At 20.0% G+C, this 15,247-nt stretch overlaps 2 protein-coding genes across 2 annotated transcripts in view; both read left to right on the forward strand.

The window, feature by feature from the left end:
- The window catches only part of PRSY57_0607600 (hypothetical protein), a gene marked incomplete at both ends in the record, with an annotated part of 3,380 nt that extends 3,226 nt beyond the window's left edge, over positions 1-154 (forward strand). Inside the window, one exon of the mRNA XM_020114597.1 lies at positions 110-154. Within this exon, the coding sequence (XP_019970668.1) occupies positions 110-154 (45 nt within the window). The remainder of the gene's footprint in view (positions 1-109) is intronic.
- A 1,740-nt stretch (positions 155-1,894) lies between these two features.
- PRSY57_0607700 (hypothetical protein) overlaps positions 1,895-15,247 on the forward strand; it is a gene marked incomplete at both ends in the record, with an annotated part of 18,759 nt that continues 5,406 nt past the window's right edge. Inside the window, one exon of the mRNA XM_012906453.2 lies at positions 1,895-15,247. This exon is cut by the window's right edge and continues 5,406 nt beyond it. Within this exon, the coding sequence (XP_012761907.2) occupies positions 1,895-15,247 (13,353 nt within the window).

Genomic DNA, 15,247 nt, shown 5'->3' on the forward strand with positions numbered 1-15,247 from the left:
ATACATATATATATATATGTGCGTATTATATGTATGTATTTATACACATGTTATATATATATATATATATATATTTATATATATTTTTTTTTTTTTTTTCTCTTTTTAGGAAAAAATCTTTAAGGTGCTATCCAGCTACGGGACATCCTTATGAACTATAACATTTATTTTATTTTTTAAATACATTTAAAAACCAGGGCGGAATTATATAAATATAAACAAAATGAATATGTTATAACGTCACAAACAAATATACACATATATAATATATATATTATATATATATTATATATACGTATATTTTTTTTATTTTGTCCTTCAAGGATATATTTAACATATTCATATATATTATTATTATATACATATATAATTATATATATATATATATATATATATATATATTTTTTTTTTTTTTTTAATATACTGTATAGGTATATTTTAGGTATTCAATATATATATATACATATATATTGTTTTATATTTAAAAAAAAAATTAATATTATAAGGCACTATTTTTTTCAACTTAAAAATTTTCTATATAATATATATATATAAATATATTATTATATTTTACTATATAAATAAATATATACTTAATATATTATTATATTAAAATAAAATAATAAACCCGTATTAAAAAAAAAAAATTAAATATTTGTATATATTAATATTATATATATAAATAATATTATATAATATATATAATATATATGTATAACAAAAAAAAAAATACAAAGTTCGTAACATATATTATTTATTATATATGTAATAAATATATTTTTATATTTTTTTGGAATAATAATTAAATATTATTGTTATATATATATATATATATATATATATAATATATAATAGTTTCTAAAAATATTATTAGTATATATAAAATTTTCATAAATTTAATATATATACAATATATATATGTTTTAAATATATTTTTTTCAAATTAAATATTATCATGATATATATAGTTTTATAATAAAATTTTTAGTATATATAAATTTTCATAAAATTAATATATATATTTTATATTATTTTGAATTGTAAATAATTTATATTTAATCAAATAAAAAGAATATATATTTATATATATATATATATATATATATATATGTAAAATATATTATAATATATATATTTATAAATATAAAAAAAAAGAAAAGAAAAATAATATAAATATAATATATATATAAACCATTTATTTTTATTTTTATTTTTTTTTTTTTTTCCTTTCGTGCTTTTACAATTTTATGAAAATATTTTTCATTACTTGTTTATGTGTAAGATTTATTAATAAATGAAACAGAAAAATGAAAAAATAAAGGAAAATATATTATATATATTATATATATATATATATATATATATATTATTAAATATATTCATTTTATATATTATATAGTATCATATAATATTCTATGTACCTTCTATATAAAAGTAAAACATTCATGTTCATTTTATGTTTCATATTTTTTTTAAATAAATAAAAAATAGAAAAAAAAAGAAACAAAAAAAGAAACAAAAAAAGAAACAAAAAAAGAAACAAAAAAAGAAACAAAAAAAGGAACAAAAAAAGGAACAAAAAAACAAAACAAAAAAAAGGGATAATAAGATAAAATATATTATATATATATATATATATATATATATATATATTTATTTATTTATTTATTTTTATGTAGGTTTTTATTTACTCCCATAAAATTATTTTCATTTTTATGAACCTTATCAAATGTAGTATAAGATCAAACGACATATTTAAAAAATTTCCTTATTCATTTAAATTTTTTTTTTTTTTTTCTTTTTTTTTTTTATTGAAACCCACGAGTTCTTTCCCACGAGTGTGCCTTAGTGTAGTGGGTTTTTTTAATTATTTTTGAATTTTTGTTTTGTGAATATGAAGAATAATGAAAGAGGGAAAAAAGGAGAACCCACAACTTTATTTTATTACGAGATATACAAGAAGTTATTTGTTTATTATGAATGTGCAATAAATGAGAATGAGAGAAAAAATAGAAAGTTTTTAAAAAAAAAAAAGAAGAGTATTGAGTCATTAAAGAAATTACAAGATGATTTAATAATATTTTTTGATAATAATATCGATTTAATGTGTGATCCTTTTTCTTTTTTAACATATGAAGAAGAAGATGTAAATAAAAATGAGTTAAAGAATTATATTATTAGTAATTATCCAAATTTATTAAATTATATGGATGAAATAATAAAATGTTCGATTATATTAAATAGGAATGCTTATTATGTTTGTACGTTATTTAATGATGTGCATTTAAAAATTGAAAAGAGTAATATAAAAAATGAAATAATGAAATGTACTTATATATGTGAAGTATTTAAAGAATGTATAGAAAAAGAGAATTTAATTATAATGATATACATGGAAATACTAAAATATATTAATAAAAATGAAAGAATAGGTGTATCATTAAATAATAAGAATGATGAGAAATATCAAAAATATGAAGAAACAAATATAAGCACAGATAAAGATGATAATAATTCAAGTGATGATAATAATGGTATAATAAAAAAAAATGAAGAAGTAAAAACATCAAGTGTACATAGTACTACATCTAATATAAATTCTGTAGCTAGCTTAAATATATCCAAAACCGTTTCTGAAAATAATATAAATAATAATCGTGTTAACTCAGATCGTTTTTCATTATATATATTAATTTTATTAACACAAAATGATTTTATAGATAATATATTTCTAGAAATTGATAATATCATTAAATTTTTAATAAAATATGATGATATATGTGATCAAATAAATTATGTATTTAATTATAAAACACATAAAATAAATATCCTTTTTAATTTATTAGATATTCTCTTTTTATATTTTTCTAAATTTCAAGCAACTACACAAATTATCTCAAGAATATTTAAATTATTAAATCATCTGGTCTCATCAAAATATTTTGATTTTATGCCTACGGATCAGTATGTTAAAGAACTAGATAATATATTATTCTGGACAGATTACAAGAAGAAAAAAAAATTCTTTACATATTTAAAAAATATTAGAAGTAATAAAATCATCTCGCATATTGATGATTATTATAAATTGGATTTAAACATATCGGATGATCCTTTTATGAGCAAATTTATTGATTTCAATGATTCATCAGCCCTTATAAAGAATAATACACCATGTGGTAATAATAACATCATCAGGCATAATAATAATATAAACAGCAACATGAATACTAACATAAATAATAATATAAATAGTAACATAAATAATAATACAAATAGTAACCTAAATAGTAACCTAAATAGTAACCTAAATAGTAACCTAAATAGTAACCTAAATAGTAACCTAAATAGTAACATAAATAATAATATAAATAATAATAACACCTTGAGTAGTACCACAAATATGTTTACATGCACAAACAATAATACGAACCCCAATATAAACACCAGTGGTATTCTCAACAGTAATAATTTAAGCATGCAAAGCTTACCACAATGTAACCTTAGGAATGATAATAATGTTATAAAATCTAACGAGACGTCGACAAGTAGCAACATGAGTAATAACTTGCTCTCAAACATAAACACACAACAACAAAGCAACAATGCTATAAATACAAATATGTTAGGTTGTAATCAAGAAAAGAATGAAAAACAAGATACGAATATTAATATTAGTGTGAAGAATACAAATTCTGAAGTAATAAGAGATTTTCCTTTTGATATAAATAATTTATGGAAAGATAAAAAAAAATGGAATATTTATGATCAATATAATAAAAATAATAATAACCTTGAGAAATGTATAGACTGTAATGGATTTTGGTATAATTGTAATTGTAGCTTATCAGATTGTGATATATCTAGTTTAACCTTAACTACTCAAATAAGCTTATTATTAATTTTATGCTTATATCCAAATGTAGATAGATATGTATATGAAAAAAAAAAGAAAATACCTTCAGATACTGTATCTAATAATATAAATAATAAATCAAGTGATGATAAAATAACGGATATAATGAATGATGGAAAGGAAAAAGTAAATTTCTCAAATTTTTATAGTCCTGATATATGGAAATACAACTGTATGAGTTCACAAAAAGATTTAAAACATTTATTAAATGTAAAAGATAGTTATTCGGTAAGTACCGAATTTATTAATGAAAATGTATCTTATTATTATCAATTGTTTACCAAAATTTTTGAGAAAAATAATAAAAAAAAAAAAAATGCAAAAATGGATAACAACAACAAGAATAATAATAATAATAATAATAATAATAATGATGATGATGATGGTGATTTTTGGAATTATGTAAATAAAAGTGGTAATAATATTTTGTTGAAAAATAATAATATCACCACAAATAATTATATTAACAACAATAATAATAATATTATTAATGATGATGCTGTTGTAGATAGTGTATATGGTGACATTGAAAAATATGTCCAATATAATCATAGTAATAATAGCGAAAAAAGCTGTTATGAAAATGTTATTATTTTAAAATATATGGTAAGCTTATTTACTAATAATAAAGATGAAATATTCGCTTCAATTTTTGAAGATAATTTTTTTAAAGTCTCATATGATGTAATATTAAAAAAAATAACAAGTGCTACTTTAATAGGGACCTTAATATTTCATTTATTTCATATGACATTTTCCTTTTCATTTATAAAAAATTACAAAACAACAGATTTATGGAACTCTTTTATTGATTATCATATAAAGAGAGATTTTCATTCAAAAAAAAGAAACACACGTATAGGGAATCATATGATGGACATGAATGATGTGGAATATAATAAAAAGAGCATAGATAATAAAGGCATGTTTTATAATACGCATGGGTTTGTTAAGATGATGACGGATGATGATAAAAATTATGGTGATGATAAAAATTATGGTGATGATAAAAATTATGGTGATACTAAAAATTATGGTGATGCTAAAAATTATGGTGATGCTAAAAATTATGGTGATGCTAAAAATTATGGTGGTGATAAAAATTATGGTGATGCTAAAAATTATGGTGATGCTAAAAATTATGATGATGCTAAAAATTATGGTGATGATAAAAATTATGGTGGTGATAATAGCTTTCTTTTTAATAATAGAATTGGTTATGATATATATACAAATAATGAAATTAATAATAGGATGAGACATGGGCATGATAATAATAATATTCATTTGAATAGTTCTTATTATAATAATATAATATATATATATAAAAAAAAAGGAGAGTATCTTATTGACATCCTTAATTTTTTAAAAATTTTATGTAATAACTACCCGCGCTTAGTTAATAAATATGTATGTATATTAAAAAATATTATTAATAGATATCATTCACGTATTATGGAATTTTCGGAAATTGATGAAACGATTTATCATCACAATTTAGAACACATGAATCAAGATATAGATCATAGGGGACATGTAGATGATATAGAGAATGATTTTTATTATCATGGTCATGGACCTATGAATAAAAAATATTATATGGGAAAACAGAACAAATTTTATAACATAAATGAAGAAAGACGTATGGTTTTAATGAAATATCGAAGTTTAAAAATTGTAGCAGAAGATAAAATGAAATTGTGTTTAGATTTTTATTCCGATATATTTGTACATGTTTTAGATTTTGCATCTGTATTATGTAATAATATATATGATTTAAGAGTAATAGAAAATGTAGTGTTATGTTTTAAAACACCCCTTACAGCTAATCTAAATATATTTAATTTAACGAAGAAATTATTTAATCAATTTAATTGTGTTCTTGCTGGAAAATATCATGAATTTTCTAAAATAACGAATAAGCAACATATGCACGATAAAACAAGGAATAATAATAATATGAAAAATGATTTAGGTATGATGGATTATTATATAAATAGTATGAAAAGTAATCACATCAATGGTAATAATAATAACAACAACAACAATAACAACAACAACAACAACAACAACAACAACAACAACAACAACCATATTAATAACAATAATGATAATAATAGAAATCGTTATAGTATTAGTAATAACCAAACGAATCATATAAAATTTCATAAAGATTTATATAAAATTTTGTTAGAAAGAAAAATTATTAATCCTTATAATAATATGTCCTCTTTACAGGAGGGAAAGAATTCATCAAATATAAATAATAATTATGATGATGATTTTTTCTCTAATTATTATTTTATATATTTGTACTATTTCAAAATAAATTTATTACAGAAAATATTTCAACAAAATAATTTTTTAAAAGATATATTAAGAAATTACAATATATTAGATTTGTTAGAAAAGAATAATGTATATTTAAATAATTTAATTAAAGAAAATGGATTGATTGAAGAACATTTAAAAAATAAGAAAATATTCCAAGAATGTCTTCAATCGTATGATATATTTAATAAAATGGTATTATCACAAAATGATGAATATTCTAATAGTATAAGAGATGCAAATAAGATTCTTATGAACATTGATGAAAATAATAACAAGTTGAAATCTTTTGTAAACTTTAATGGGTTAAATGAGGTACAGCAAAATGTGTTGAATGAATTATTTCCAAATGTTACAATGTCGCTAAATGGCAACACCATTCAACCAACTCACAATAACAACAACAACAATAATAATAATAATAATAATAATGTGGTGAGTAATATGAACATGGTGAATAATTTAGGACCTTCTAATGGACCCATCACTTTAAATGGATTTAACACAAATGCCAACAACAATGTCAACAGTAATAATAATTCTACGAATATGCATCCCTTCGGAGATAAAAGCTTTCTAGAGAATATCCTAAACGAACAAAATTGTATTAATTATTTACTAGTTGAAGACAAGTTAACAGAGAATTTGTTAAGAGAAAATAATTTTTTGAAATGTGAATTTAATAAATACAATATTGTTGATTTATTTTATAAAAATAAAGTTAGCGAAACATTATTAGATAATTTAAAAAGTATTATGTTAAACGAATATGATTTATTAGAAATTTTATCTTGTGAAAAAAAATTTCGAAATATGAATCGTAATGTAGATGGTTCATATAATGAAAAAGAAGCCATTCAAATATTTTTTGATGATAATAAGGATGCTGTAGATTTCTTTAAAGAAAAAAAATATCAAACTCATTTGTTCAAAAATAATAATGAAGAAGATGATTATGATGATGAAGATGATTATGACGATGATTATAACGATGATGGTAGGATTCATTTGAACCAGCCTACTTATCTTCAAAATAATAATAGTCTAATGAATAGAGCTAAAATAATATTAAAAACAGAATTAGAATATGAAAAGAAACATATTATAATTGATACACATTATTTATTAAAAAATATTTTTGAAAAAAATTTATATCCATATAATTGTTTAAGAATGTTAGAAAAATGTTTATTATTTTTATCTTCAGTAAATAATAATAAATTATGTTATTACTTACCTATAAATAAAAATTTATTAATTGATTATATTTTATTAGAACAATATGAAAATAGTTCATCATATACTAATATGTCAAAAACAAGAGATGATAAAATAAATGAAAAAGATACTTATAATAAAACACAAGATGAACATAATCGATTTTTTAAAATTAAAAATAAAAAATATAATAATTTCTTATCATTATTAGATATACAAAATATTAATAATACAACTAACTATAAAAATGTTTTTATACATAATTTAAATATGTCAAAGAAAATTAAAGATGAAAAAGAAAAAAATATTAAACAATATAAAACTATGCATTTACTTGATATCTTATATGATATTATTAAAACAAAATATAATTCCTCAGTAGATATAAGTAATTTAAAATGTTTATGTATAGAAATTTTATGTTCTAGTTTTGTCAAAAATTCTTCATCCGCATTATCCGTTCTATGTACCTTAACACAAATATTTCCAGATATCTTTTTGGAAACCATGAAAAAATACACAGAACATAATGATATTTTCAAAAAAAAATTAGAATACATAGATAAACAATTATTATTAGGTCAAATAAAAAATGAAACATTACATCAAATAGCACAACATTTCCATGAACCAACTTTTAATTTAAAAATTATTATTACATTTATGAAATGTGTAAATTATCTTTTGTATATGATTGGAATAAAAAGAAAATTTAACATGTCCTTAAGTAGAATATGGTACTTTTTTAATAATATTGATAAAATAGAAGAAATCGATCAAAAAATCAAAAGACGAAACTTAAATCATCCAAATCAACAATATATAGACACACAACATTTAAAAGAAGGAATAAATCAAAGTTATCATTATGATCATCATGATAAGAAAAAAAGCTCATCTAGTTATATATTTTTTGATGTATTCTTTAATTTTGATTTATTTTTTGACGACCTTGAAAAGGAAGATGATCAGGACGAAGGTTTAGGGTATAATGAACATGGATATAACAGCAATAAAAAGAAAAACAGCAACAATAATGTGGATCATGATAATATTAATAATAATGTAGATGCCTATGGGGGTGAGAAATATAATACAGATACATATTTAAATGAAGATCATATATTAAGAAATAAAAACCAAAATACTATATATGGTAATAATAATGAAAAATTAAAAGATATACCATATGATAATAATTATTATAATCATGGTCATCATGATCATAATAATGATCATAATAATGATATTTATAATAATTGTTTAAAAAAAAAATTAATGATCTCAGATGATGAAAAAAATATCTGTAAACATTTGATTTTATTAACCAACTATATTGTACAAGATATTTTTTATAATTTAATAAATAATTTTATATTAAAAAAAATAAAAGAAAAAAAATATGAAAAGGAAGATCTTTTAGAAGAACATATAAAATGGGAAATATTGATGAATAAACAAGAAAATTCTTTTTTTAAAAGAAGATATAATTTTTATATGCATAAATCAAAACACATAGAATTACAAATAAATCAAATGCAAAATCAAATTAATATAAATAATACTTCTATAATACAATTAGAAAATGTACTTAAACAAAATAATGTACCCTTTGAACCTTATATTATATCACAAAGAATGTTTGATAAATCATTTGCTGATACAAATCATACAATAAATAATAATATGGGTCTTAATTATAATACACCTGCTATAATAACATCCAACTTATTAACAAATTCATCACAAGCGAATAATCAAATCAATACTTCAGCATTACCTGGTTTTAATATGTCATCATTATTAAATAATAAATCTAGATCAACTAATTTTTTTTCTACCAATACCTTTAACCCGACAAATCATATCTCAACGATTTCGGGAGTTAATAGTAATAACAATAATAATGTAAATAATAATGTAAATAATAATGTAAATAATAATGTGAATTCTCCTTTATCCATGTTTAGAACGACCACTGTATCTCCTTCATTAGATAATACAAGAACAAATTATGAATCTTCTATGAGAGTAGCATCATATTCACAAGGTACCAACGCAACAATAAATAATACAAGTACAGGTGGTAATATATTTTCTTCACCTGTATCCAATTCATTAAATCAAGGAATTACAAATGCAAATACAAATACAAATATAAATACAAATATAAATACAAATATAAATACAAATACAAATACAAATATAAATACGAATACGATTTTTAATACATCTTCAAATGGTTTATTATCAAGTGGTAATGATTCAACAAGAATAAATACTCTAAGTACTAATATATTTAATCCTAATACAGCAACGACGTCTACTCTTTTTTCTTCAACAAATAATAATACATCTCTTCAGAGTAATAATAATATTAATAGTAGTAGTAATTCTGCTTTGTTGAATAGTTCAAATAAATTATTTGGAACAACTACAAATACTGCATCGTCATCAAATTTGTTAGGAAATAATAATCTTTTTAATAATAATAATATATCATCTGGAATGTTTAGTCCTTTATCTAATAATATTAATAACAAACCAAATTTGTTTTCTGGTGCTAATCAAAACAATCTGTTCAGTAATATAAATATGTCGACCAGTCCTAGTTTGTCATTAAATAATACTACAAATACAATTGGAGGGAACATAAATAGTTCTGGACAAAATTTTATACAGAATCAAAATAATATATTAACTAATCAAACATTAAGTAATAGTATATTCAACAATAATAGTAATTTAAATTCAAATAATTTATTATTACCTGGTCAACAACAAAATAATACATCTCCATTTTTAACAAACATGGGAACAAATGCGTCATCACCTACTTCATCTATTTTTAATCAATCGAAAGATTTGATATCGAATAATAATTTAAATATAGGTACTTCAACTAGCAATACATTTGGAACTACAAGTGGTAATAATAATATGAATAGTATGAATAGTATGAATAATATGAATAGTATGAATAATATGAATAATATGAATAATATGAATAGTATGAATAATATGTTTTTGGGTCTTCAACAACAAAGCCAATCAACAACAACAAATAATAATAATAATAATAATATCTTTTCATCAAGTGGTAATACAAATAATATGTCCTTGTTTAATAATCCAAATGGTATGAGGAATAATATGTTTACGTCTACAAATCCATTAAATTCCTCATCCATTAATAACATGAACTCTAATAATAATATGAATCAAGCGCCCTCGTTATTTTCTAATATTACATTTAATATGTTTAACAATAATAACAATAGTAATATTAATAATAATAATATGAACAATATGAATAGTATGAATAGTATGAATAGTATGAATAGTATGAACAATATGAACAATATGAACAATAATAATGTTAATATACCGCAATTTAATAATATCGAAGAATTAAAGAGATATTATGAAGATTTAAAATTAAGAACGAATGTATTAAATGCTGAAGTTTATAAATATAAAATAGAGTTAAAAAAGAATGAATATAATTTAAATAAAGATAAAAAAATTCAATTATTAAAAGAAAATAAATTAAGGGAAAATAAAAGTAAATCAGATATAAATTTTAAAGATAATGAAATGTATATTTTGATTATATTAGTATTCATGTATTTTAAATTAATATTAAAAGGACCTCTTCCTAATGATAATAATAATAATAAACAATTAAACCGTGTAATGAATGAACGATATGATTACTTATGTGATTTTAGACCTACCATGTATTTATTTGAACAAATATTAGGAGAATCTAATAAATTTATGAATTTGTTTTTTAATATAATTTTCTTAGATAATATTATTCATGAGGAAAATAAAAATATGGAAGAATTATTATTGAAATGTAAAAGTTATTGTGATTTTATAAATGTGTGTAATCAGGAAAAATCATTCTTTTTTAAAAAAAAAAATCTATACGATGATACTAAAACTACAACAAAATTAAAAAACACAAAGGATTATCATAATGAAAACAATAAAGATAGTGATAACAAACAAAATTATAAAAACAGTAGTCTTGATGTTGGTAGTAATAATAACAATATCTTTACGTCCATGACATCTGAGGTATTTTTTAATAAAAAATTACAGTATTTGACGTGTTCGTATTCTAAAGAATATTATAATTCTTTATTTTTTTATAAAATAAAATCTTTAGGACTAGGAATATTGAAATTATTGTTTGAAAGAGATGTTCTCTTTATTCATATGTATAAATTGTGGAAAAATGAAAAATTATTGAAAAAAAGAATGGACAAATATAAATTCGACCTTAACATTATAGACCCTAATAATAATGATGATAATAATGATGATAATAATAATAAAAATAATGATGATAATAAAAATAATGATGATGATAATAATAAAAATAATGATGATGATAATAATAAAAATAATAATGATGATGATGATGATAATAATAATAATGTAAATATTAAAAAAAGAGGATTATCTACAGATTATTTAGAAAAAAAGCTTAATATGACTGAATCGTTATGTTCCCCTATATGTGTTCATAATTTTTTATTTAAAAATATTAATATAAATTCAAGAACCACTTATTTAATATTATTATTAAAGAATTTTTTTAGAGATAATGAAATGAATAAAGTGATAATATATTTTATTCTTCAAATTTTTATTAGAGATTGTAAAACAACTATTAATATCTTAAAAAGAGATAATGAATCTTTTAATTTCTTGAAATATGCCTTGAGAAGTATATTTATTTATAATTTGAATAAACAGAAATTTAACAATTGCTTTATTATATCTAATAGGACTATAAAAATGAAAAATATCATAAACAATTTTGTTGATTTGCCTCTGTTATATTTTTTAAAAAATTCCAAGGATGTAAAGAATAAAATGTTACTTAGGAATTTGAGGAATAAGTTGGATAAGCAGAGGGGCTCTGGTCACGTGGAGAATAAAAAGGGTGTGTTGAATACAACTAATTGGTTATCTTATATGAATAAGGGGAATTATGACAACGTGGATGATGCTGATGATGATGATGACGGTGACTATGATGATGATGATGATGATAACGGTGACTATGATGATGATGATGATGATGATGATATTTTTTGTAGTGAGCACCCAAGTAATAATTTACAAAAGAAACAAAACAAAGGTGCAAGAAAAAGTGTACTGCATTTAAAAAGTGAGATGTATAATAAAATGAAATACTTGAATAATAGAGAGAGAAAAATGAAAAAGAAAAATAAATATGATTATAATAATATAGAAAATAATATTGAGTTTGATGAGAATGTTGATTATAATGGATTTATATCTAAATATAAAAATATGAAATTAAGAGAAAAATATGAATCGAAATATATTTATGATTATTTATCAGATAATGATTTGATAGATACAATTAAAAGTAAGAAGATTTGTGTATTTTATGATAATAAAGAAAAAGAAGATGAAAATGAAAACTTTTCATTATACAATTCAATATCAGAAAGTTTTCATGATGGTTGTTATTCAAAAATAGATTATTATAATGAAATAAAATCTCTTGATTATAATATTGTAGGATATTGTAGTTCATATAATTTTTTGCCTATAAATAATTTTTATACAGAAAAATATGACTTTATAGAAAATGAGTTAGTTTATATGAGTGATTTAAAGTTATATTTTTATGTAAAATCTTTTAAGCGACATACATATTTTACGAAATTATTAAATATTGAAAATGTAGGGAAAAAGAAAAATTATGATAAAGAAGGGATATATAAAAATGTAGATATGGATTATTACAATGTGGATAACGAAAATAATATTATGAATAATAATGATGATGATAATAATAATAATAATAATAATAATAATAATATATATAATATAAATAAAGAAAATGATCTTTATTCTGTACATCAAAAAATGAATACAAATCATGATATGAATTTAAATTTAGTGAAAAATGAATTAGCTTTAAATAATACTCATGGTAATAAAAAAGAGATAGAGGAATTAAATGAAGCTATATCATATATTAAAAATAATAGTTATATAAAAACAGATGATTCAAATAATATTGAACAAATTATAGATAACGAAATCAAATATTATGATTTCTTTAATAAACTAAATAAGATGAATGAGAATTTATTATTTTCTAATATTTTACAAAATAGTAGAGAAGATAAAATAAAATATTTAGAATATATAAAAAGTATAGTACAAAATGATAAAAAGTATGATCCAAATAATGTTCATGGTAATCATAGTAATAATAATAATAATAATAACAGCAACAAATTAAATAACAATTTGTTACATCCATTAATTGATTTGTTACAAACCAAAAAAAAAGAAACAGAAAAAAAAATTAGTAACGAATTAAGGAAAAAAAATATTTTTATGAATAATGAATTGTGTGAATGGATTGAATTAAGTCATTTATTAAATATAGATATTGATTATAATGATATTAGAAATATAAATAAAAAAAAAAAAAAAAATTTAAATAATTATAGTAAAACACCAATAACAAAATTGATATTATATTTTTATGAAATAATTACAAGGAAATATTTATTTCTAAATAATTCAAATTCAACATCAAATTCAACATCAAATTCAACATCAGATTCTTTAATAGAAAATTGTATACTTTCCTTATTAGGTCTATCCTTTATACCCTCGAAGAATGTAGAAAAGAAAAGAACTATGACCTCAAATATGGAAGAAGGTTTAGAATTAGAAAATGATTGCTTTTTAAATTGTCTGATAAAAGAAATTGTAATTAAATTTTCTAGTTATGATAATATATCAGAGTTAATTTTTGTAGATTATTATGATGATAAGGATGCATTTTATAAATCTAATATATTAAAAGATGGTAAGACAACAAAAAAAGCGCATATCGTTAAGAAAAACAGAAAAGGGATACATCTACCTGATGATATGAAAAATAATGTGTATGAAAATATGAGGACTGATAATTATGACGACGATGATGATAATAACAATTATGATGATGATAATAATAACAATTATGATGATGATAATAATAACAATTATGATGATGATAATAATAACAATTATGAGGATGATGATGATAATAACAATTATGAGGATGATAATAATAACAATTATGATGATGATGATGATAATAACAATTATGATGATGATGATGATGATAATAATAATAATTACCTTTATGATAAGAATCAACTAAGAAAAGGAAATAAATGTTTTGATGATAAAAATTATGACACGTCTAACCTTTTAAAAAGGTATGAAAGTAAAGATTATTATAAAAAGAATATATTTTTAAACAATATTAATAACATAAAACAATATAATATTTTTGAAAAAAATTCTTATTTTATTAAAAGCTTGAATATTATATATATGCTATCAAGAAATAAGAAAATGAAAGATTATATTATTAGTTTCATAAATAAAATGTGGATAAATAAATTCAATGTGTTTTATTATATAACACAACATGTAAATATACAGAAATTAAAAGATACAGAAAAAATTCTATTTTATAAAATATCCTTTCATATGTTAAATATATTTATACCCATAATTGATCACATATTGAATAATATAGATAAATATGTAGAATGTTTTATGGATATAAATTTTATAACTGATACCTGGGAAAATAACCATAAAGAAGAGAATAAGAAACAACAAAATGGAAATAAAGATGGTATTAATAAATTAAATAAGTATTCTATGGAAGAAGGAAAGAAACACACACAAAAACACACACACAAAGAAAAAAAA

This window comes from Plasmodium reichenowi, chromosome 6 (assembly GCF_001601855.1).
Source record: "Plasmodium reichenowi strain SY57 chromosome 6, whole genome shotgun sequence".
NCBI classification, from domain to species: Eukaryota; Apicomplexa; class Aconoidasida; order Haemosporida; family Plasmodiidae; genus Plasmodium; species Plasmodium reichenowi.